Genomic DNA, 27156 nt, shown 5'->3' on the forward strand with positions numbered 1-27156 from the left:
TTCATCATTTCCAGAACATAAAATCATCAAAAGTTTCAAAAAATCTGGAGAAATCTCCGTGCACAAGGGACACGGGTCAAAATCAATATGGGACTCTCACTGCATTTAAATGCAGGTTAAAGCTTGAGCCAAAGCTTATTTACTATGCACTGAGGCAAAGTGAAGAATATTAAAAAGTGAAATAAAGCTGCTGATGGCATTTCGTGGGTCATGTTTCTGGATCATAAGAGCTACTATAAGTACAAAAATTCCAAATGTGTGCAGGGCACAATATAAGATATGTAAGTGTAGAATATATGATATATGAGATATATATATATATATATATATATATATATATATATATATATATATATATATATATATATATATATATATATATATATATATATACACAGTACAGTACAATCATATATATGTCTATATTTATACAGAGACGGTACAGAAAGACACAACACTGAGGTAAGTTAATGTACACTGAGGCTGGCTGTAGGTGGATGCACATGCAGATATTCTCATAAAGAAACATGAAATAACATGAAACTGGGACACAACAGACATCCATAGGTTTTAGCAGACGCCTGAATACAGACTGACTTTTATCTCATTCATACAACTGAGCAGCTCTGTTTTTCTACAGGATTTGTTTAGGGGCCCAGGAGTGGCAGCTTGATGTGGTCCAATGCCTTAACCACTAAAGCACCACCTCCTTAATGACATTAGTGTGAGAATTAGACAAGAACAACAACCATTAAAAGCCCAATAGGAGTCTCATGTAATGCATGGAATACATGATAGCAGAGGTGGACACAAATGCAGGGTAAGAACATTTATTATAAATAAACAAACATCCAAAACATCAAGACAACACGAAAATGTGAAAACAGCCAAAGGTTGGGCGATTAACGAACAAGGAAATGTTCACAAGGCAAGAATAAGAACGAGAAAAGGAAAATAAGATCAATAACCGGAAACACATGAAATATGGAACATAAACAGCTTAATAATTGCAGTGGATCTGAACAAGTTTGCCTGAATGTTCAAAGTGTGGAGTCTTTTATGGTTAATGAGACATGTGCATTTTTATTTTGTTTCTATGCAACAAACTATGCAAAAGGCAAAAACACACAAGAAGTGGACAGTGAACGAGTGAAAGTAAGTTCTGTGGAGTCCAAATGGGACATTTGTTTCTCTAACAGAAGAACTTGTGTAGGAAGGAGAACAGGAGAGAAGATGTTATCAGACTCCCTCACCCCCACACTCACACATGGAGGTGGATGTTGAATAGTTTGGGGTTGTTTTGGAGCAGGGAAGGTTCCGGAAAGTGAAAGGAATCCTGAACCAACATGACTCCCATTCCAACTTCTCTGGCATGAACTGGATCACAAGAAAGAAATCTCCAACTAGTGAAGAAAGTATTCCAGCTGAAGTTTGGATTAACAAACTGTTCGGATGCTATGAAGCTTTATTTTACAGACATTACAAGGAACCAATGATTAGACAGAGGCAGTAAATGGGTTTGTTTGTAAGCCTGATGGCCTGTAGATAAAAACTCATTTAAAGTTCTGGCTTAACCACTCTTATAGCATCATGCTGAAGGTAGGAGTGTGAAATGGCTGTATTTGGGGGTGACTATTAATCTTGATGATGTTGATTGCTCTCTTAAAGTCTCTGGTCTGGGAGAGGCTCTCCAATGTTACTAAGGTTGTTCCAGATACAGTTTTGGTAGCTTGCACCACCCACTGTAGAGCCGTATAATCATGTTCCTAATGCACCCTACGAAGCTATGTGCGAAAAATTAAAAGACCGATAGTGTTCCGAATTACTAACCTTAAAATAACTGGATAGTAGGGAAGATATCTATTTTCAGCCGCCTGCCTAAATTATGTTAGTACATTCCAAACAATGTTACTAAACATCAGGTAGCTAGCAATTATTTACTTACATACGTTAACCCTTACACATTATAAAGTATGTAACATATTTGAGGGATTCCAAAAGTTGTAATGAGTGACCATAGCAGGCAGAGCTCAGGTTACATAGTGGATGATCTACAGGGTGGGTGAAAAGTAAAGTAACCATTCAATATTTAATGGCTATAGAACTTGGTGACCTTATTTGAATGCAGTATGGTGCACCACCCCATTTTGTTGGTACTGTACATGTTTGGTTAGACCAGCATTTTCCAGGATGTTGGCTGGGTCGACGTGGACCTCGTGAATGGCCTTTAAGAAGTCAAGATCTCAGTCCATGTGATTTGGCTCCATGTAGGAGGAGGTGTACAGGATAAAGCCTTGCACACTGGAGGACTCGGAGGCACGGATTCAGGAAGTTCTCAGCAAATGACTTCCTTTAGAAGACTGACTGTGTATAACAGATAAAACCATGAAGGATGTTAAAACCGCACTCAGAAAACAAGACAAATTGGGTAATCTGAACTAAATGATGTTTTGCTAATATAATAATATGACCTTAATGTCACCCATAATCAGTCAGAAGGCAGAACTTGTGCAAATATTTGATTCATTTATGACTTCCTTCTTCGAAGTACTGCTCAGGTGGGCAGCAATTTTACATTTCAAACAACCCCTTCGTACGTGTCAGAGGTCTTGTTGCAAATTCTAATTTATTAAATCAAAGCTAGTGGTACAGTGCAGGGCCGGTTCTAGAAATTTAGAGTACCTAAGCAAAATTTATATTGGAGGCCCATGGCCTTCTTTGCTCCACCTTTCAAAATAAATAAAAAGCACTTAAAAAATGTTTTATTTGTACAAAACTTGTTATTACTACTTTAATAGATTTACTTAAATGTGCATATTAATTAACCTTTAACAAATTCAACACAAAAAAAAAGAAAAGAAAAATATCATCTGGATCAGCTCTTCATATTATTCATTGGCCAGCGCCACCTAGCTGCAATTGATGTTTTTTTTTCATTTGCAAACTTTTTTTAGTATCTTTAGTATTTCAAAAATCAGCTCTTGATGCAATGTCAGCTCAGTTTTAAGTCATAATACACGAGCAAATTAAAAGTCTTTATACGTCAACGGCGTTCACCAAAAAGTTGGATTTTGTTCATCACTATACGCAGTTTCTTCATGCATTCAGATAAATGCTGATATGAACTGGTTTCTCTTTATGTAAGTGACATTTTGTATATACAGTGGTACCCTGGAACTCGCGTTCTGAGACCCCCGCGAGTTTACAAAATCCATGATGCACCCCCGCAGCCCCTATGGTACCTTAGTGAATTCAGTAAGTAAGTTGGTTCCCTTTTGGTGCATACTTAACAGAAAGTGTGAATTATTGGAAATTAATGCTTAATTTATTACTTAAAATAAATAATACAATAGTGTTGAAAAAATTGCATGAAATTTGCAAAAAAATTACTAACGTTCCTCAACATTCAGTCCCATTGCAGATTCCCAAATTTTTTTTTAAGATAATCTGCAAAGCTGTTGTTAGGTTCCAAATAAAAACCTGCAAATTTTCTGAGCTGCGAGTTCCGAAAACTTTGTCCATTGTACTGTACAATGGACAAAGAGTCTTGTCTGATGCTGGCAGTAGGCAGTTGCTTGCTCTGCCTACAGCCAGCATTACCCCTGGGTACGGATGTAAATGATTAGTAATCAGGGGACTGTGAAATCCGGTCATGTATTTTTAAGTCTATTGTTAAAAACTGCTTTTTCAAAAACCACGCATAAACCTTATTTTGTCAAAAATACGAACACACACGTATAAGTTGTTTACATATTATGGTAGCCCAGTTTGTGCTGAATACAGTGTAATAAGTCTTTTGACAATAATATATTTTAAAATAAACTAAAAAGAACCAAATGAAAGAGCACGTCAAAATCTCTCAAGAGGCCAAAAACACCCTCAGACTCCAGAGGGTTAAACACCTGTAACAAGAAAACGTTGACATTTAAATGAGTGTAAACCATTGTAGGACCTGTTCAGCAGCATTGCATTGGAATCATGTTTCAGGAAATTGGGCTATGAGCTGTACAAACACGTATCACTTTGCTCCGGGTCGAATTTCATCTGCTGGATTTATGTCCGCAGATGTATTGGACATCAGAAGTCAAAACATAAATTCACCCGCTGAGACCTTCCTGCTGTTATGTAGATGCCTGTGTAGTTCAGCACAATCTCTGTACTGACATTTAGAATTAAAGACGACTACAAACCCTCCTGAATGTTCCCCTGGGCTTGCTTGACTTGCTTGTCCTAGCAGATGTTTGACTGAATGGCATGTGTCAGGGGAAGATAAAGAGGGTGAGGAAAATAGCTTGCCTATGGGTACAGCATACAAAAAGGTCAGGTCTGGGATTCTGCCTGTAGACTCTTTATATCACAGACGAGCCAAAAGAAGCGAGTGTTTCTAAACTGGTGACCTTCTAGATTCCGCATTACATATTTCACCACAAAAATATTTATTGTATAAATGACAGTAGTCCTCTAGAGCATTTCTGATCTACCCCCATTTGATGCATGGAAAGAAGTCCCGATCAGAACCATGTGCCCACCAAAGCCGGGCCATAAACATAATTAAATAGATCAATAAAAGCTTTAGATTTTCTAATAGATTTGTATTAGAATGAGTTTTCCTACAATGATGGTTATTGTTTTCTTTGTACCAGCACTTTCCAGCTGGCGGTTTGACCAGCTTGTGACAAACAAAGATGGATTTTTCAGTTCAGTTGTTCTGAGATTGTCTGTACTGGATGATTCAGCATTTCGCCTCAGAATATTAAAACTCCAAACCGTGACTCTTTTGCAAAATTCTTACATCGTCACAAAGCAATTTTTCCTGAGCTCATAAGTTCATAAGCAATCTGGAGCTTCTTTTGGGAACATCTAGAAGCCTGGAATGAGCCCTGGGCCTTTAAACGGCACATTCACACACCCATTCAGAAGCAGGGGAGATTTTGAATCAGTTGGACTTTTGGCAGGTTATTGGCTGGTAAAAGCAAACCAGGAAACTCAAATTCAGCTTCTTCAGATTACAGTGTGAAATATGAAATGGAGCAGTTCGAAACCTGATGTACTGGACTCAGGATACTAGGGCTCAGGACTCAGGATACTACATGGGCTCCACAGAATATTATAAACTCTTCACTATTCTGAGTCTGTTGCAGAAGTAGAATAGCACTCAGAGGCAGACTTGACAGGAATTTTGCACAGTATAAATCCAGTGATGATATGAAATAAAAAATTAAACACACTCTTGAGTTGCCTGTGTAGCTCGAGATAGATGAATCTTTTAGATATAGAATGCAGTAGCCAGGGTTCTCACAAGGTCGAGAAAATATGACCACATTACCTCAATCTTATCGTCCCTACACTGGCTACTTGTTAAGATTTGAATTGACAACAAACTACTGCTACTTACTTACAAAACACTAAATGGTTTATCTCCTATTTATCTTTCTAGCCTTCTAACACACTACAATCCGTCACACTCCTTGAGATCTCAAAACTCTAGTAGTTCCTAGAAGAGCAAAGTCCACTAAAGGTGGTAGAACATGCTCACATTTAGCTCCTAAATTAGCTCTTTGGAATAGTCTTCCTGACAGTGTTCGGGGTTCAGACACACTCTCCCAGTTTAAGTGCAGATTAAAGACGTATCTTTTTAGCAAAGCCTACACATAACACACGTCACTCATCATAATCTTGTGCTTTAGTACATCTGATCACATGCACATTATCAACTTGTGCTATTAATATCATGAACAGCAGCTACGCTAATTCCTCTCCACTGCTTCTCTTTCTCTACCCATCCCGAGGCATCCTGAGGTTGCTCCAGCTCCAGTCATGTCCCACCTCATGAAGATTATGGACCTTAAAAAAATTAGATGCCCACAAACATCCCGAACCATCTTGAGACGAACGTGCCAATTGGATCTCACTTCACATGGAGTTTAGACATTGGACCTTTTTGAGTGTAAAGGCTCTGGCATGGAGAAGCTGGTGTTGGATCTATAATGTTCCCAGATGTTAAGCTGTTTTGTTGCTCAGTAGCTCCTGGTTCCATAACATAAAATTACTGTAGAAGACTGTGGAAAGAACATCACTCATAATCACACATTCCAGTGCTCATGTTAGTTCTCACTCTCCAGTGTTCTGTATTGTTTAAAGATTTATGATCACACTCTTGATGTCACCCAAATGAGGATAGGTTCTGTTTTTGAGTCTGGTTCTTCTCAAGGTTTCTTCCTCATAACATCTAAGGGAGTTTTTCCTTGCCACAGTCACCCCTGGTTTCATCATCAGGGATTAACACACATCATTTACCTTAACTCTTAAATTCTGTAAAGCTGCTTTGAGACAGGGTCCGTTGTGAAAATCGCAATAGAAATAAACTTGAACTTAAACTTGAATGTAAAGGAAGAAAGTGTGTTAGTTTAAAAAGTAAAAGGGAAAGAGAAGTTATTTTAATTGGCCATGATTTCAACAAAGTGGCCAAAGGGGAAATCTTAGAATTGTCCTGGTAGGTCAAAAAATCCTGATGAGGGAATGCATTACCTGGAATGAACAGTATTTTGATCTGTTGCATGGTAAAAATTTCATCCATTATGAAATGTACATAAGACATGCTGAGATCTGAGCCAAGATCTCTGCTCAGTCTGAACGGGATAGGGGTATGAATATTGATGTGAGGATATGACCCCACCAAAAGAGTATAAATGGAAAACAATAGATGAAAGAGATGGAGAGGTAAACACGTTCACCATTTTGGAGCATGACATGAGGAGGGCATTCAGGAGAGTGAATATGAGGAAGGCAGCAGGACCAGATGGCATTACAGGTACTGAGATATTTAACCTCTCACTGGAACAGTCTGTTGTCCCCTTAAACATTCCACTATTGTTCCTGTCCTGAAGAAGCCCCAGCCCCCCTGCCTCAGTAGTAATGAAGTGCTTTGAAAGACTGGTCAGAGACTTCATCACTGCCTCACTACCAGACACACTGTTACATTACAAATCTTCTACACACAACGATGAGCCACCTGGACTACAGGAAAGGGAATTATGCAGAAATGCTGTTTGTGGACAGTTCAGCATTCAACACCATAGTTCCCTTCATGCTCACCTCTAAGTTGGTGGTCCTGGCACTGTGTAAATGGATCTCTAACTTCCTGACAGACAGACCACAAGCCGTATGGGTGGGCAAACACACATCATCCTCGGCACTGGAGCTCCTCAGGTTTGTGTTTTGAGCCCCCTGCTGTACTCACTGTACACATATGACTGTGTGGCCACTTCCAACTCCACCACCATCATCAAGTTTTCTGACGACACTGTTGTGGTCGTCAGCAGGAGGTTGTCCGTGATGAAATGATGAAATGCCACCTACCTACAGAAGGTTTAAAACCTGGAGAGATGGTGCCAGAAGAACAATCTTCTCCTGAACATCAGCAAGACTAAGGAGTTGATAGTGGACTTCAGCATGAAGCAGGGGCGGTCATACCAACCTCTAAACATCAATGGGACCCCAGTGGAGAGAGTGGACAGTTTCTGGTACCTAGGTGTTTACATCACATAGGACCTGTCTTGGTCCTGTCACATCAACACCCTGGTGAAGAAGCCCGGCAGTGTCTGTACCATCTGAAACACTTAAGGGACTTTAAACTACCCTCTCAGGTGCTTAGGACCTTTTACACTTGCACCAGTGAGAGCGTCCTGATGGGTAGCATCACTTCCTGGTTCGGGAACAGCACCATGCAGGACAGGCGAGCCCTCCAGAAGGTGGTGCGGTCAGATGAATGTACCATCCACACCGAGCTCCCTAACCTGCAGAAAAGTTACAGCATGCGGTGCCAGACCAGGGCCAGGAAGATTATGAAGGACCTCAGCCATCCCAATAATGGATTTTTTTTCTCTGTTGCGTTCAGTGAAACGATTCTGCTCCTTGAAAGCAAACACAAAGAGAATGAGGAGGAGCTTTTTTTCGCAGGACATTCAGAGTTTAAACCAGGAAACACTCAGGATCCAAAAATCTTCACTTTATTCCATCACTGTACAATTATTTCTGCACAACTTTTTTTGCACTATTGTATGATACCTTAACGCTGGACTGTCACTTCGACACAGTGTCTCTTTATACCACACCACACTGCACATGGACACTTTAAGGACAATCACAAAAACACATTCATTTGTACTCTGTCAATATTTGCCATACTCATTCATGTATATAAATATCTTTTTCTATACTTTATACTCTTTTATTTATTTACTAGCTGAACGTACCCATGCTTCGCTACGGAGGGCAGAACGCTAAGCAATATGGCAATAAGCAGTAAGCACTGAGCAGGACTGGATGATCAGAGATCAGAACGTAACGGCAACAAATAACGTACTACCCCTTTGTAGTACCGATACAGGGCAAACTACTTTGAAAATAATTTTTAGCGTGCATCTAACATCTAATAAGAAACAATGTACTAAGTTTCATTAGGATCCGTAATGTTATTTCCAAGAGTTTACAATGCGTGAGAAATCGCGTTTTTCGCGAGTTAGCCGCGATCCAGGCCGAATTTTTCAAAACCCTTTCTTAGTGAGCACCCAAGACCCAAGAGGAAGGTATGTTCCAAATTTCATTGCAATCCGTTAAGTGGTTTTTGAGATTTCATGATGAGTGAGTGAGTCAGTCAGTGGTATTTGAGCTTTATATATATATATATATATATATATATATATATATATATATATATATATATATATATATATATATATATATATATATATATTATTTATTTTTATTTTTTAAACCTTATTTTCTATTTCTTTTTCATGTTTAAATGTTGGACAGTCATATAAAGTATTTCACTGCATGTCGTACTCTGTATGTATGTATATGTGACAAATAAAATTTGAATTTGACCAAGTACTGAGCCTTGTGGGACATCAATGATAAACATAAATGGAGCAGATTCTTCATGTCTCCTCCATGTTACCACAAAGACCAAGACTCCCGTCTGGAATTAAAACGAGTCCTGCCAAATGCCACTAGAGGATAAAAACTGATGATAATTTTGCTGATCTGGTAGTATGGAGCTTCTCAGTAAAAGAGTTTCTGTGGAACATGCCAGACTGGTTTGGATCTTGGAGGTTATTCTATAAGAGACTGAGTAAGACAGTTATTTGTATGGGGTACAGTTGAGGATTTACAGAGGTAACACAAGTAAAATGGGCTGGAAATGGCTAGAGATTTAGAGATGGATGGAAATAACCCTAGCATTCTTGAATGCAATTAGGACACCAGCATGTAAACAAATTACATTTACTGCATTACTGTAATTGAGCAGTTCTTTTGTGTACGTCCACTTTTTAAAGTAATTTTTATCTGTCATTTTACTTTTACTTAAGTAAGTTCTGTTTCAGATATTGTACTTAAAGACATTTTAATTCATATCCGTTACTGAGTAAAAAAAGGAATGAATAAAAGAAATGCATTGGGGGGAAAAAAACGTTCTGAATGGAGAACAAACTCACTAAGCTCACAAGAAAGAAAGATGGAGACGGACAAGACAGACGCCAGTGATTCAGACGCGACTGAAAGCAAAATGCCGTCAGATTGAAAGCTTTTCAAAGCGTGTCTGAATTCTGAATCTGCATTTGCGACGCACAATGAAGCTAGCTCTTTACCAGTGCCACGATTTGAGTGTCATATGAAAGGAATGAAAAGTGTTATATTGCAAAGTAGATCTGCTGATGATGCATTAGATTTAAGCATCACTGTATAACCCATCACACACTTTCGATGAGAATGCGGTGCCCAATCAAAGCGTCTTGATTTGTTCGACGCGGGCGCTCGCCGTCTCGCCGTCATCCGAATCTGCATTTGTGATTTCTCTCGTTATCTTGAACAGCATTATAACAGGAGATCTTTTTTCTCCTGCAAAAGTGCTCAGAGGTCATGACTAAATCTCAAACAATACCCAAGCTGATGCTTTGCTTATTTGATATTTTACATAATGTACAGAGTAACGGACACAGGCATGACCAGATTTGAGAACATTCCAATTACAAACTTCTTCGTCGTCGTCATCCTCGTCTCAACCGTCTGTGAGTATCTACACATCAGCATGTTGAGTCTTCAGGTTCGGTTCTACACGTTTTGTGATAAAAACACTCTGTCCTGCTTCGTGTCAGGAGGTTCTGGCAGGTGGGTTTGTGGAAGGCCACTGCTGCCAGTTATCAGTTAACCAGGATCTCAAATGTCAATTAAAATAATGGACAGATTGAAAGCCGCCTTCTTTGCCTTGCGAAACCTGGACTTCTTCAGTCAGTGGATCCACTATAGAAGTTGACACTGCAAAATTCACATCAGACTCATCATGAAATATGGTGTTTTTTTAATTAATACATTTTTTTATTGCTCTTCAATTTGTAATGGTGTTCCTTCAATAAAAGCCACTGGGTTTGAGATTTATATACTAGAGTTTGAGAACTACACTAGAATCCTCAGAGTACATTTTAAATGATGACTTTTTACATTTACTCGAGTAGATTTTTATTCCGGTAACTTTGATTGTACTTAAAGTAAAATTTCATTGAAGTAACAACACTTTCACTAGAATATTGTATTACTCTTTCCACGTCTGATAATTACTGTTACTAGTGATGAAGAGTAGGAGGCCTTGTGAGATGTGGTTGAAATGATTAGATATGGAGGGCAGGGTGACTTGAGGGATCTGTTCGGCTCATAGATGAGAAATATGTTTTACAGAAAGCATTAGACTTTGGACCAGAAGGTGAAAATTCAAATCCCAGCACCATCAAACCAAGGTGTCAATGCTGGGCCCTTTAAGTTTTCCCCATAAAAGTGACATGGCAGCATTTTTAGAATTGCGAACAGAACAATAATTACACAACAAGATCGACAGCTGGTCAGCATTATTACGTTACATAAGGACCTGGTATTAAACATCTAGAAGACAAAAGGGCTGACCTGGACGTATGCAAGAAAACGTGTCCAACAAAGGGATGAAAATAGAATGTGTCAAATTCCTCCTTTTACACATTTCAAACAGCTTGAACTGAAAAACCAATTCATAAGAAGTCAGCAATAAGTGGCACGGAATCAATTTCCACTCCAGACCTCCTGAACGTATTTTGACAACTGTATAGTTTTGGAAACACCAACTAAAAAAGATGGAAATTCTTCCATACTAATCATACAGATTGCAGAGAAATATATCGACACAGTTTTCCTCTCAGGCGAAAACCTTGCCATCTGCTGCTGTTGCACCTGCAATCACAAGTGCCCCACACCATCCTGGAGGAGAAAACCTGTTCACCTGGAGGAACACCAAGTACAGGCTCAGGATTCATCAAGCACACAGTATCATTAATGTTAAACATGTAGGAAGAATCCAGGAATAATGATTTGTTTGGTATTATATTAGAGCTGACACATTTATTTCGCAAAAGATGATAACTTTATTATTTTTGTAACATATATACACATATAGTATATAGTTAGACAGTGAATGCAATGTTTTATAAACCGCTGCTGTAGGAAAAGCATTTCGTCGGCAACAACTAGCAAAAGATGGACAAAAAATAATCACCATGATCACGAACAAAATACGACAAAAAAACAAAACAAAACAAAGTGCACTTCCGATGAATAATTACATCGTATTCACCTGCTCCTCATTTTCTGGAAATAAAATGAATAATATTCCACATCACTTAAATACACACTCCAGGCTTTAAGGTCATGAACAAATCTCAAACACATAAAAAAAAAAAAACAAGTGTTTTTTTGTTTCCTTTTTATTATTATTTTTAATACCCGAGTTGACGTTTTGCTCATTAGATATTTTACACACAAGCATGACCAGATATGAGGACATTCAAATTACAATTACAAACTTCATCGTTGTCATCGTCGTCGTCTCAACCGTCGGTGAGTATCTACACATCAGCACGTCGAAGAGTCTTCAGGCTCGGTTCTACACGTTTTGTTCTAAAAATCACTCCGTCCTGCTTCGTGTCAGAAGGTTCAGGCAGGAGGGTTTGTGGAAGGCCACTGCTGCCAGCAGTCAGTTAACCAGAACGAGCTGTCAATCAAAATGTGACAGATTGAAAGCCGCCTTCTTTGCCTTGCTGACCCTGGACCTCTGCAGTCAGCGGATCCACTACATAAGTAGACACTGAGAAGAACATGTCCAGGCCACAGCAGGGGAAAATCTCCGTAGGGTGCGTCGAAATGAGAAAACGGGGAAACGAGTAGAAGAGTGAAATAGACAGGTTGCATATCGTCTGGTAAAAGGAGCTGGTATTGTGCTTGATCTGTGTGGGCGTTGTGAAAACGAAGGGCATTAACCCTCGTCTTCGCTCTCCTCTTCCAGTTCCTCTTCGAAAATGTTGTCTGGTTGCCTGAAGCACTCTTCGAAAAAGTTGATCATGGATTGGCTGAGGTGCTGCCTCGTCGCCTCGCTGTGAAGGAAGTGACCTTCGTCTGGATAGATCTGGGAAATGACATGGGAAGAATCGCAATGTCAAGACCTATATCAGGACACATCAGGTTTACATGCTAATGTAGATCTTATCAATCACAAAGAGAAAATGTCAACTCAACTCAACCAAACAAAATAAGACATATTTGGTTCAAAAATGCAAAATCGACAAATTAGTGCCCATGCTAAAGTTTAATGTGCTCGGGTAAGAAGGTTGTGTAAACCAAAATTATTGATTTTCCATAATGGACAACTGGTGAAAAAAGGATGTTTGTTCACAAGATGTCATACAGCAATTTAGAGGTTCCCAACCACCAAGTCACCAATCAGTACCCAACTGTGGAAGAGTTGCTACAGGGTTGGAAGGATCTGTCACATCTGAACACCAAGATAAGGGAAACACTGTCCACTGTGTAACAAAAAATACAATAAAAAAAACCTTCCTTTCGGCTTCTCCCATTAGGGGTCGCCACAGCGGATCATCCGCATGTTTGATTTGGAACATGTTTTTACGCTGGATGCCCTTCCTAACGCAACCCTCCCCATTTATCTGGGCTTGGGACCGGCACTAAGAGTGGCTGATGTTGGTTCCCTGACCGGGGATTAAATTAATATACATTTTTTTTTTTTTTTACAAATCATTTTTTGTAAAAAGTTACAGATGGCACGTTCCCTTTATATTTTAAACAAAATCTTTTTTTTCTTCATCCTTTACATTTTCAAAAAGGATAAGGGCCCTCAGCAAAGGTTTGGGCACCCTTTATAGTTAGTACCTATTAGTGCCCCCTTTAAGCAAGTATCACAGCTTGTGAATGCTTTTTTAACCAACAGCTGAGGGTCAATTCTTTGTTTGAGGGATTTTTGCCCAGTCTTCCTTACAACAGTCTTCCAGTTCTGAGAGATTCCTGGGCCGTCTTGCATGAACTGCTTTAATGAGGTCTATCCACAGATTTTCAAAGATTTTTAGGTCAGGAGACTGTGAGGGCCATTGCAAAACCTTCAGCTTGCACCTCTTAAGGTAGTCCATCATGGATTTTGAGGTGTGTTTGGGATCATCTGTAGAAGCCATCCCCATGCCACTGGCTGCAATACAACCCCAAAGCATGATGGAACCACCACCATGCTTAACAGTTGTTCTTTTCATGAAATTCTGTGCTCTTTGTTCTCCAAAACATACCTTTGCTCATTGCAGCCAAAGAGTTCTATTCCAACCTCATCGGTCCACTTGATTTTTCTTTTCAAATTGCCTCAGGCTTATGTAAGTGTTCTTTTGCTAAATTCAGACGCTGAGGTTTTCTTCTGATGACTCTTCCTTGAAGGCTATATTTGTGGATGTCACTGAATAGTGTACCACAATTCGAGACTCTGCCAAATCTTCCTGGAGGTCTTTGCAGTCAAACAGGGGTTCTGACTTGCTTTTCTAGCAATTATTCTTGGTCTCCCAGACATTATCTTGACTTCCACTGTTCCTGTTAACTGCCATTTCTTAATTACATTCCGAGCTGAGGAAATCGGTACATGAAAACACTTTGCTATCTTCTTAGAGCCTTCTCCTGCTTTGTGGGCATCAATTGTTTTTATTTTTAGAGTGCTAGGCAACTGCTTAGAGGAACAAATGGCTGCTTATTGTTGGGACAAGGTTAGAGGAGTCTGGGTATTTATAAAGCTTTGAAATTTGCATCACCTGGAATTTCCTAACGATGCCTGTGAACAAGACATGACGCTAATAGGCTAATTAAGTTCTCATACCATGGTCAAAGTTATCTGAGAGCTTACGTTTTCTGGGGTTCCCATTCTTTTTATGCCTTTAGGAGATGATTTCATCTTCCATTTGCTTAACTGTTCGCTTTAACAGAAATCTTGACCAGGGGTGCCCAAACTTTCGGATGCCCCTGTAATGATTTATTATTTGAGCGGGTGAGAGGGAGACCTTCCGGCCGACCTCATGATGTGCTTTATGAGGTTTTAAACACAGCTAAAGTGTCTTTCAGAGGTGCACGTGAAGCAAGATAAATAAATTCAATGATATGAATCCTTTTGTGGACACTTGACCATGAGATTGCCCCATTAGCCCCATATGTAGTCCCCATTTGCCCTTAATAACATTCTACACTCTTCTGGGAGATGTTCTACTAGATTTTATGGTCATTTGTGGAGATCCATTTAGCCTTAAAGGTGTCAGAGACTGACGTAGGTGAGGTAAGGAGGCCCTAGAGGTCCTCCACTCCCGCGTATGTAATATCTTCATGGAGCTAACTTTGTGCATGCCAGGTACAGGGTCTCCTAGTCCAGGGAAGGGGAAATTTCATGCCACCTCATCCAAAGACATCCTGTACAATGGTGTGACTCAGGTTTATGGGGGCAGTTTGGGAAAGGGGTGAAAAAGAGAGGCGTCCCAATACTTCTGGCATTACAATGCAGGTGCCTTGTGAATAAATACGTGTCATTTTCTTATTATTGGAAGGAAATACTGTAAGAATGAAGTGTAAAATCGAACGATTACTTATAATAGATAGGAAACGAAGTGCACTGGATCTGAAGAGGGTTTTTTTCCTTGCAAGTGAAAACCTGTACTGCGCCTCTTATTTTCTGTTCACTACTTTATAGCGATTCAATTAGCTATCAGGAAACTCGTGTCAGCGTGGACTTCCCGAGCGCAGCGTAACTCGGGGTTAATGAGGCGCTTGATGTAGACGCCCGGAGCGGACTGAATTACCTGTAGGCTGTAGTTTCCCTTCTCGCCGATTAACCTGGAGATAAATTTGGCCGTGTGCTGAAAATGTACTTTTTCTGCAAAAGTGAAAAACAAGAGATGATGTACATTAAGTTGATTTTGTTTCTTTTTTTTTTTTTTTTATCACAGTAACTTCATTAAGCAGTGAATTGGGGAACAAATGTCAGTTCCGATGTTTCGAGGGTGAACCTCACCGTCTGCGGTCGGATGGACGATTAGGAACTTCTTCTCAACAAACTGAGAGGCTCGATATGCAAGATTAGTCATCTGGGGACGTATTTTAAGGTATACAATAAACAAACTAATTCAACAGGAGCATGAATAAATATATACACAGTGCATTTTAGAATCATTGGCACCTTTCATCATGAAGATTTCATTAAATATGATCATTTTGATACGATATGCGTCAAAATTCTTATACAATACTCACGATAATTCTTTTACAATACACAAGATCATTCCGATACGATACTCACGATAATTCTGATATCATACGATAATTTTGATATGATCTTTTTCTTTTTATCTTTCTTCTTCTTTCAGCTTCTCCCATTAGGCGTCTCCACAGTGGATCATCCGTCTCCATACCACCCTGTCCTCTACATCTGCCTCTTTCAAACCAACTACCTGCATGTCTTCCCTCACCACATCCATCAAACCTCCTTCTTGGTCTTCCTCTTGTCCTCCTTCCTGGTGGCTCCATCCTCAGCATTCTTCTACCAATATACCCCGTGTCCCTCCTCTGAACATCTTCACCTTGTCTCCAAAATGTCCTACATGTGCTGTCCCTCTAATAAACACATTTCTAATCCTGTCCATCCTCGTCACATTTCCAACTTAAACCTCGACATCTTTAGCTCTGCTTCCTCCAGCTCCACCTCCTGTCTTTTACTCAATGCCACTGTCTATAAACCCGTGGTCCCCAACTCCTGGACAACCGGGTCAATTGGTACCGGGCCGCACACAAAGAATACATAACTTACATTATTTCCGTTTTATTTATTATCCGATTCTGAACGTTGTTTTATTTTGGATAAAGATTTTCTCCGCCACATCTGTCTATGACTCACTCTTGATGCAGGTCATGATTCCTCAGTCACATGTCTTACCTCCATCCGCTACCTTCTCTTACATAGAACATAGTCCACCTGTGTGCACCTTCCTCCACTCTTATACGTCACCCTATGATCCTCCTTCTTCTTAAAATAAGTGTTCACCACTGCCATTTCCATCCTTTTAGCAAAATCTACCACCATCTGCCCTTCCACATTCCTCTCCTTAAAACCATACCTACCATCACCTCCTCATCACCTCTGTTCCCTTCACCTACATGCCCATTAAAACCTTCTACCACTTCATCTAATTCACTCCAGAATTTTCTACATTTTTATCACTAAAAACTCTTCTTGATTAAACATCTTATTTATAAACATAATTTTTTTTCACACGTTAATGAAGGGTGCCAATATTCTTTAAAGGTCATTGTGATGTGAGAGATTTGAACACACCTCGTATGCTCGTCTGTCGGTTTTCGAGACGCCCAGATATCTTTCTGAAAAGGCAGAGGCTGAAAAACAGAGCAAAGAACCAACAAATTTACTGTAAGTGCAGCTTCTCCTTCAAACCATGTTCTATAGAGGAGACTGCATTGTGTGCATGTGTGTGTGTGTATGGGTATATAACTGTGTATGCATGTGTGTGGATAAATGTGTGGGGGTGTGGGGGTGTGTGTGTAGTTGCTGCTGTACCATATAGCTGGAAGTCGGTGATGGGTGAGAGAACAGCTCCACACTTCAGCATGGAAGCCTCAGAGCTGAGTAGGAGGCTTGTGATGTATCCACCATACACCTGTAACACACACACACACACACACACACACACACACACACACACACACACACACACTAAGAGCTCCAGAACGTTCCATCTGGGATTTCTAGTTCTCTGTTCACATGGATTCAGTGCTTGAGCACGTACACATCAGATCTTAAAGATCTTCTTTACTAAGATGTGAGCAGAACATCAGAACAGCTAGAACATCAGAACACTTATTCGTAAACTCTTCACAAAGAATAAAATCTGTTTGCTCAAGCGCTCAGTCAATAGCAAACCTTCATATTCTATTTGATAATCTGGATATGATCTTTTTTGCCTGATTTTATTGATCCTGTATGTTTTTGCGCTGTATATGCCGTCTGCAAATCCCCGACCTTGACCCTCATTAAAGCTGCCTGACTGCTGCTCATCATTACTTTACATGAAACTGTAATTTTTATGATGTGGCGGCACTTTAGTCCTTGTTCAGCCCAGCTCCGACTGATTAGCTTGCGAATCTTATATGCTAATACACTGATATCTATTTTATGCTAATTCTGATATAATACACGAGAAATCCTATAAGTGACACGCGATCCTTCTGAAACACCACAATACCGATACGAAAATGTAGTCCAGCTCAAACTGATTAGCTTCTAAAGCTTTTATGCTAATACAGCTGATGTCCATTGTTTGCTAACATCCCTGAAGATGTTAAATAAGCTCGGTTCATTCTCCAGGAATTCTCCTGGACCATTTTCCCAGAGAAAGTACAGAGAAAAGCCTGTACCTGTCCAAAGGCTCCAATCCTGGTGGTGTCGATGTACGGCTCCTTCGCTATAATGCTGGGGAAAAAAGAAGCAGTGTTTTAGTGAAGGACTGAAGTTACACATTTGAATTGCATCAATGTTTTAAATAATAAAGAACCTTCTAAACCTTCTGGAAACTCCATCACTTTTACACAGAGACATCCGAGACTCAAGATTATTACATTTTTTATTATTTTTATGGAAGTTATTATATGATATGATATGATAATATTATAGCTGTAAGTATCTTCCCAGTGCTCTCTGGTGTACCTGAGAGCCCTCAGCTGGTCCTCCTCCTCGAACCTGCCCAGTCTGCGGTGCACCGTGTGGAGAAGGTTGGTGCCCTGAAAGCCGCTGCCACGCCCATCGCATCGCACCACAATCACGCTGAAGCTGCTGACCAACACGGTCGCCCAGTCCACCTGAAACTGCTCAGACACGGACTGACTTCCTGGAGTACCATCACTGAGAGACAGTGAGACAGACAGAGAGACAGACAGACAATTACTGACCGTTCCTATGTCCTCGATAATGTAAAATAAACGTGATCACAATTTTGGTATTCAGACACCCGACTTTTCCACCCATATGTCATTCTTCCCCAAACTGCTACCACAAAGTTTAAGGCACACAATTCTGTATGACGTCTTTGGATGCATTTTGCAGCATAAAATGTCTCCCTTCACTTAAACTAGGAGGCCTTATGCACACAAAACATCTCCATGAAGATATGCTTTACATGAGGTCAAATTGTGTGGAAGATCTCTTCTGAGGTGGAGCTTCAACCCTATTGAGGACCTTCAGGATGAATGTGAACGCCGACTGCTCTCCTCCTCACCTCACCTACATCACTACCTGACTTTACTAACCCCCTTTTAGCTAAACAATCATAAATCTCCTCAAACATCTAGTGGAACATCATTAACATCAAGGGCAAATGGAGACTAAATGTGGAATTTGATTTAGACTTTTGGCAAAAAAGTGTGTGAAATATTTACTTAGACCAAAACTGTGTGTGAACCTTTGAGCCTGTATTGTGTGTACCAGAATGAAGTTATCTCTATCACCTTGGCAATACAATGTGGCATCACAAAAAAGAATCAGGAGCAAATGAGCAAACAAGAAATTGGCTACTTTCAAGTGTCCTATTTTTTTAATCTGACCAATCGAATGCTTGAGGACTTCAGTGTGGACTGTAGATATGAAAGGGGGTGATGGTGAGACTCACACGAGCAGCAGGAGAGGGTAGTGTGCTGTATCCATGAAGCTGGCAGGTTTCAGGATCTGCATCGTCAGAACTGAAGACCAAAAATACACCAAGAGACTGTTAAAATTCCTTCACAGATCTTTTAACAGACCAATTTACACCATTAGTGAACATCAGTAATGTTAGGTCCCGAATACGCAGAATTTTGTAGAAATGCAGTGTGTATTGGATAAGTGATGTACAGGATGTTGGTGCACGATGTGGAGATGGAGAATGTCCCGAGGTCAAGCGGAGAGCATTATAATGGTGTAAGGCCTCACCTTAATTATTACTTTATATCCTGGTCACTTCCCAGATTTAAGGAGTTAAAACTGTCATTGATGTTTGCAGATCAAAACTGACTGAATGGTTAAAAATAACGCCCCATTTTTCTAAAGCATTTTATATACGACTCATAACATCTACAATCCTGCTGCTCTGAATCCCACCTAGAGAGAAAGTAGTGCCAGGAGATTACATTTATTTTCATGAGAGAGGAAATATTTATTGAGTGTCGGGTCTCTACTTATAATGAAGGTGTTGGAGAGTCACTGTGCTGCTTTCTGCTCTGTTCCTCATGTGAATGTTTTCTTCTCCATCTTGTTCCTCAAGCCATTTACTTCCACTATTCACACCTGAACTTCCAGCCAATCAAATCCACTATTCACACCTGAACTTGCAGCCAACCACAATCCACTATTCACACCTAAATTTCCAACAAATCAAATCCACTATTCACACCTGAACTTCGAGCCAATCACAATCCACTTCGCACACTGACAACATTATGATGTCTCTCAGCGTCTCATAAGAGACATTTTGAAGGACGTATCAGTTATGCTTTCGTCTTTGAAGAAGTGCAAAGGGTTCCATCAAATATATGACTTGCCCTCAGATGCGAGTGTCCTCGAGTTGACACTTGTTAGTAAATCACACGTTTGTGCGTCGCTGTGAAGGATGCTAATGCTACACACCGTAATCCTCCACGTCGATCTCACGGTACTCTACTCGGGGCATCTGCGTGGAGTCCACGGTGTGCTGAAGCTCGTGGTTCAGCTCAATGTCCAAAAGCTCTGGAATAAAAACACAACACCTTATCTTCAAGGTTGTTCAAGGTTATTTATTTGTCACAGACATACAGTATAAGTTTGGTGAAATATTTGGTTCCTTTAAAGAAACAATTAGAATACAATTAACATATTAATATAGAGAATTATTATTTTATTTTATTTTTTCATTCATTCATTCATTTATTCATTCATTCATTTATTCAATCATTCATTCAGTCATTCATTTTCACTCCCTTATTTAATTGAACATTAATTATTCATTCATGCAATCTTTTATTTAAGTATTCATTTATTTGTCCAATCATGCATCATTCGTTAATTCACTTATTCATTTATTTACAAATTCAATAATTCAGCCATGTTATTTATTTTCTCATTTATTGACTAATTCATTATTTAATTCAGTCATTAAATCTTTTCACTCACTCTTTTGTTCACTCATTCAATTAATTCTTCCTTTTTTATTCTCATTTCCTCATTCATTCATTCCCCCACCCATTTATTCATTCATTTTTATTCACTTATTGATTTAACTAATTATCCATTCATTCATACAATCTATTTTATTATTTATTCATTTGTTCATTCACCCATCATTTATTTATTCACTCATTCATTCATTTCCAAATGCAATCATTCATCAATTATTTCAGTTACCCATTCCTTTCTTTCACCCACTCACTCACTCAGTCATTCATTTTTCATTCACTCATTGATTTATCCATTCATTTGTCATTCATTTAATCCTTCATTTTTATTATTCGTTCACTCATTCAATCAATTATTTATTTTTATTCTCATTTCCTCATTCATTTATTCATTCACCCATTTATTCATTTATTTTTCATTTACTTATTAATTTAACATCATTATTCATTCATTCATACAATTATTTCATGAATTCACTTATTCATTCATTTACAAATTCAACAATTCATCCATTTATTTATTTAATTATTTGTTAATTTTTTCGTTCCAGTCATTCATTTTTTTCACTCACTCACTCACTCACCCACTCACTCACCCACTCACTCACTTACTCACCCACTCACTCACACACTCACTCACTCACTCACTCATTCACTCACTCACTCACTCACTCACTCACTCACTCACTCACTCACTCACTCACTCATTTACTCACTCACTCACTCACCCACTCACTCACCCACTCACACACTCACACACTTACTCATTCACTCACTCACTTACTCACCCACTCACTCACACACTCACTCACTCACTCACTCATTCACTCACTCACTCACACACTCATTCACTCACTCACTCACTCACTCACTCACTCACTCATTTACTCACTCACTCACTCACCCACTCACTCACCCACTCACACACTCACACACTTACTCATTCACTCACTCACACACTCACTCACTCACTCACTCATTTACTCACTCACTCACTCACTCACTCACTCACTCACTCACTCATTTACTCACTCACTCACTCACCCACTCATTCACTCACTCACTCACACACTCACTCACTCACTCACTCACTCACTCACTCACTCACTCACTCACTCACTCACCCACTCACTCACCCACTCACTCACTCACACACTCACTCAGTCACTCACTCACTCACACACTCACTCACTCACTCACTCACCCACTCACTCACTCACACACTCACTCAGTCACTCACTCACTCACACACTCACTCACTCACTCACTCACTCACACACTCACTCACTCACTCACTCACTCACTCACTCACTCACTCATTTACTCACTCACTCACTCACCCACTCACTCACCCACTCACTCACTCACACACTCACTCAGTCAGTCACTCACTCACACACTCACCCACTCACTCACACACTCACTCACTCACTCACTCACTCACTCATTTACTCACTCACTCACTCACCCACTCATTCACTCACTCACTCACACACTCACTCACTCACTCACTCACTCACTCACTCATTTACTCACTCACTCACTCACCCACTCACTCACCCACTCACACACTCACACACTCACTCAGTCACTCACTCAGTCACTCACTCATTTACTCACTCACTCACTCACTCACTCACTCACTCACTCACTTACATTCATTCATTTAATCCTAATTTTATCATTCATTCATTCATTTAATCAATTTTTCATTTTGATTCTCATTTCCTTATTCATTCATTCATTCATTCATTCATTCATTCATTCATTCACCCATTTATTCATTCATTTTTATTCACTGACTTTTTCTTTTCACTCACTCATCTGTCAGTTTCTTTCATCCATTCATTAATCTATTTATTCACTCACTCATTTATTTATTCATTCATTTTTCAGTGTCAGCACTTTGGAACACTGAGGTAAATCTGTAACTGTAAGTTTGATGACATCATCAGGAGGCGGAGTTTTCAGTTCTTCGTGGTTTCTCAGTAACACAAACAGCATGTGGGCGTATTTTAGCGTGAAGAGAGAATCTCGTGGAGAAGGTGAGAGTGTTTATACAGCGGCTGGAATGTAAATGATAGCAGAAACTACACCATAACCAAAAGTATTGGGACAACTGACTTTCCCACCGTGTGTGTTTCTTCCCAAAACTGTCAGCACAAAGTTGGAGACACACAGTTTTATTTGGAGGCGGCGGCTTAAAATGTTGTCTTCAACTAGGAGACCTGAACCTGTTCCAACATGATGCCCGAAGCAGCTTCAGTAAGATCTGCTGTACATGGGTTGGAGTGGAAGATCTCCTGCTATAGAAGAACATCTTCCCAAAAGAGTGGAGGTTTTTATAACAGCAAATGGAGAATAGATGCGGAATGAGTACGCGCAGGTGTTTACGAGTGACCGCAATTTATTTTTATATCAAATTCTACAGGAAAAAGTAATTTTTCACTAGTAATAATCTACACACTGATGATAATCATCTCCTAAAGGTTACGAACCCTGAACCTCGAACCCTGATCCAGTCCTGCTCAGCGCTGTCACATCCTGCTCAGGGTCCTACTCAGGGTCCTGCCTACAGAAAGTCATTTGCACTTTGTTTACAGGAATGCGCATCGAGAACGAGATAAGCATGAGAAAGGGAACAAAAAAACCCCCGAGCCTGAAGAACAGCGAGAGGCTGTTAGCGCTGATAGCATGCAAATGTGAAGGCGAGCGGAGCGCTAACATTATCATGCTAATCACGGCGCCAGTCGCCGCATTCGTAAGAGTCGTCTGACAATAAATTACAATTAAACCTGCGCAGTGTGAAAGGATTTGGGCTATAAATGGGGTTAGAAGAGCAACACACACACACACACACACCCCCCCCAGAATATTGTGTGTGTGTGTGTGTGTGTGTGTGTGTGTGTGTGTGTGTGTGTGTGTGTGTGTGTGTGTGTTATTAACAAAACTGTATCTGAATACAAATTCATACAGAACCGTTGAGGCTCCTGAAATGATAGAACGTGTCTCGCTTTGCAATTCTTTTTCCTGTTTCAGACTCCGCCCCTTTGCCACTCTAAAGCCCTCTAGCAGGCGTCCAGTAACGTTGGCATTTGTTGACTGAAAACAGTTTTGATAATAATCAGCACTTTCATCAGTCACTATATGATCTGTACGCCCAAAGGGAGATACAGGGTATTGTCAAAAGTTTGTGGACACCTAACAAAAAAAAGATCATCCTATAATAAGCTCCACTCTTCTGAGAAGATGCTCCACTAGATTTGTGTGGAGATTCGTGCTCATTCAGCTATAAGGGTGTGAATAAAGTCAGGTACTGGTGTGGGTGAGGAGGCCTGGGGGTGCAGTCAGTGTTTACATTCATCCTCAATAGGGTCGGATCTTCTACAAATCCATCCCATGGAAAGCAGGTCTTCATACTTTGTTCATTTTTACAAAGACGTTCTGTACAATCGGGTGCCTCCAAATGTTGTGACTGGAATGGGGCAGGTGTCCATGTTGTTCCATTACTTTTGTCCACAGAGGTGTTTTTCTCTCTCTCTCTTTTTTTTTATATCTGAGAGATCTCTACAGTTTTGTCGTCTTGAAGACCTGGCAGAAGAATTTCCTTTTTATCACCTTATATTAAGTTTTTTTACCAACTCGACTTTTCATTTCTTCTCCCCGAGTATTTCTACTACATAAACAACTCATTTGGACGTCTCCAACTCCAGGAAGCTCCAGAAAAAAAAACTCTGGATATATCTATTTTTCTATTCGGATCATTACGGAGAAACTTTTCTCTCTCCTCTGCGTGTTCTGGGCGTCGGCCCGCGCGACCTCGCCGCGACCTGCGATTTTTACAAGGTGCTGTTTTTTTGATAAATAACTGAATTAGAACGCTCTTACACAAAGAGGTCACTGCGGAGCGAGCGCACCGAGAGTTCTTCAGTAATCCAATCAGCTGTAAGTGCTCTCTGCTCAAATCCGTCCTCATACAATCCCACTCAGACTCCTGCCGAGAGCCGAGCGGTGTGGACCGCATACGCGATGAGGACGAGCTGGAACTGCAGCTGCAGCGCACACACACACACACACACACACACACACACACACACACACACACACACGGTACTCACTCTGGCGCTCTTGGGTGCTGTAGACCGACACAAACGGGACTCCGGGCCCTGAAACACAGTCCCAATAATAACATATGATTTATTTTTTATTATCCTTTATGATTTTTTTCATTTCCATTTTCTTTTTTCGAAACCTGAACCTCATAAAAAAGTGTGACAGTGCTAGTAATATTGTCCCCTTTCGCTATCTATCTATCTATCAATCTATCTATCTATCTATCTATCTATCTATCTATCTATCTATCTATCTATCTATCTATCTATCTATCTATCTATATATATATACATATATATAGTACATAAAATTATCATGCAGCAGAGGTAGCTCTTGGTCTTATTTTCACAGGATGTTCCTCATGAGAACCCGTTTCTCAGTTATGACTCCACATGGGATACATTTAAAGTTCTTGAGATGTTTCCGACTGACTGACCTTCATCTCTTAAAGTAACGAGGGGTCTTTTCTCTTTCCTTTACTGGGTGTTTCCTGCCTTAATGGTCAAAAACACATTAAAAAAGCAAGAAATGTCACAAATGAACTTTTCGACAAGACACACATGTGACCTGAAACCCGTGCCAGGTGATGACCTCGTGAATCTGATGCGAGAATCCCATCGAAGCGAAATGAAGCTCCTCTGGACAATCAAAAATATCAAACATATTCTGGGGTCTTTAACAGGTTTGTGTTCACTACATGTTTCCATTTTTCAGAGTTTGAATTCTTCGCTAATGCCCAATGTTTTAAAGAAGAAAAAAAGTACTATAATTCCTTCTCTTTACCTTCTAGACTTTATTTTAATTCTTTTCAATATTGTACATTAATTTTATAATATTTTACTGATTGTTTTCTATATTTAGTTTTACATTTGATTACTTATGTACTTTGTTTTGGAAGAATTGCGTGTAAACTGTGAACACGTGGTGTTTGATACGTAGGTTGTAGCGTTGAGTTTTTTAGATGTTAATGTTTCCTAAAGGCTCCGATTCTCCTTTTACAATAAATGCAGCATAAAGAGATCAGAGCATGATATCAACATGGGGGACCTTCAGCTCTGAGTGTTTATGTAGAATGAAAAGAATCACATTTCAATGCAACACCTGCAGTAATAAATACTGAACTAAAGGAATGGAGAGAAATAGAGGGATGGAGATAGAGGAAGTAAGAGGGAGAAGGTAGAGAAATAGAGGGATGGAGATAGAGGAAGTAAGAGAGAGAAGGTAGAGAAATAGAGGGATGGAGATAGAGGAAGTAAGAGAGAGAAGGTAGAGAAATAGAGGGATGGAGATAGAGGAAGTAAGAGGGAGAAGGTAGAGAAATAGAGGGATGGAGATAGAGGAAGTAAGAGGGAGAAGGTAGAGAAATAGAGGGATGGAGATAGAGGAAGTAAGAGGGAGAAGGTAGAGAAATAGAGGGATGGAGATAGAGGAAGTAAGAGGGAGAAGGTAGAGAAATAGAGGGATGGAGATAGAGGAAGTAAGAGGGAGAAGGTAGAGAAATAGAGGGATGGAGATAGAGGAAGTAAGAGGGAGAAGGTAGAGAAATAGAGGGATGGAGATAGAGGAAGTAAGAGGGAGAAGGTAGAGAAATAGAGGGATGGAGATAGAGGAAGTAAGAGGGAGAAGGTAGAGAAATAGAGGGATAGAGATAGAGGAAATAAGAGGGAGAAGGTAGAGAAATAGAGGGATGGAGATAGAGGAAGTAAGAGGGAGAAGGTAGAGAAATAGAGGGATGGAGATAGAGGAAGTAAGAGGGAGAAGGTAGAGAAATAGAGGGATGGAGATAGAGGAAATAAGAGGGAGAAGGTAGAGAAATAGAGGGATGGAGATAGAGGAAGTAAGAGGGAGAAGGTAGAGAAATAGAGGGATGGAGATAGAGGAAGTAAGAGAGAGAGGGCAGAGAAATAGAGGGATGGAGATAGAGGAAGTAAGAGGGAGAAGGTAGAGAAATAGAGGGATGGAGATAGAGGAAGTAAGAGGGAGAAGGTAGAGAAATAGAGGGATGGAGATAGAGGAAGTAAGAGGGAGAAGGTAGAGAAATAGAGGGATGGAGATAGAGGAAGTAAGAGGGAGAAGGTAGAGAAATAGAGGGATAGAGATAGAGGAAGTAAGAGGGAGAAGGTAGAGAAATAGAGGGATGGAGATAGAGGAAGTAAGAGGGAGAAGGTAGAGAAATAGAGGGATAGAGATAGAGGAAGTAAGAGGGAGAAGGTAGAGAAATAGAGGGATGGAGATAGAGGAAGTAAGAGGGAGAAGGTAGAGAAATAGAGGGATAGAGATAGAGGAAGTAAGAGGGAGAAGGTAGAGAAATAGAGGGATGGAGATAGAGGAAGTAAGAGGGAGAAGGTAGAGAAATAGAGGGATGGAGATAGAGGAAGTAAGAGGGAGAAGGTAGAGAAATAGAGGGATGGAGATAGAGGAAGTAAGAGGGAGAAGGTAGAGAAATAGAGGGATAGAGATAGA

The 27156-nt window shown here is 40.0% G+C and overlaps 1 protein-coding gene across 4 annotated transcripts in view; it reads right to left on the bottom strand.

Annotated features, from left to right (window-relative positions):
- Window positions 1-11426: 11426 nt before the first annotated feature.
- LOC310728396 (A-type potassium channel modulatory protein DPP6-like) overlaps window positions 11427-27156 on the bottom strand; it is a 225791-nt gene continuing 210061 nt past the window's right edge. For all 4 annotated transcript variants that reach the window (XM_083545759.1, XM_083545760.1, XM_083545757.1 and 1 more), the window contains 10 exons: window positions 24699-24746; window positions 20057-20155; window positions 19065-19134; window positions 18107-18301; window positions 17818-17872; window positions 16961-17060; window positions 16721-16779; window positions 15404-15476; window positions 15192-15265; window positions 11427-12487 (listed from right to left, as the gene is read on the bottom strand). In XM_083545759.1, coding sequence (XP_083401885.1) covers window positions 12338-12487; window positions 15192-15265; window positions 15404-15476; window positions 16721-16779; window positions 16961-17060; window positions 17818-17872; window positions 18107-18301; window positions 19065-19134; window positions 20057-20155; window positions 24699-24746 — 923 coding nt within the window. In that variant the 3' untranslated portion in view covers window positions 11427-12337. The remainder of the gene's footprint in view (window positions 12488-15191; window positions 15266-15403; window positions 15477-16720; window positions 16780-16960; window positions 17061-17817; window positions 17873-18106; window positions 18302-19064; window positions 19135-20056; window positions 20156-24698; window positions 24747-27156) is intronic.

This window comes from Silurus aristotelis (genome assembly GCF_946808225.1).
Source record: "Silurus aristotelis genome assembly, chromosome: 1".
In the NCBI taxonomy this organism is placed as follows: domain Eukaryota; kingdom Metazoa; phylum Chordata; class Actinopteri; order Siluriformes; family Siluridae; genus Silurus; species Silurus aristotelis.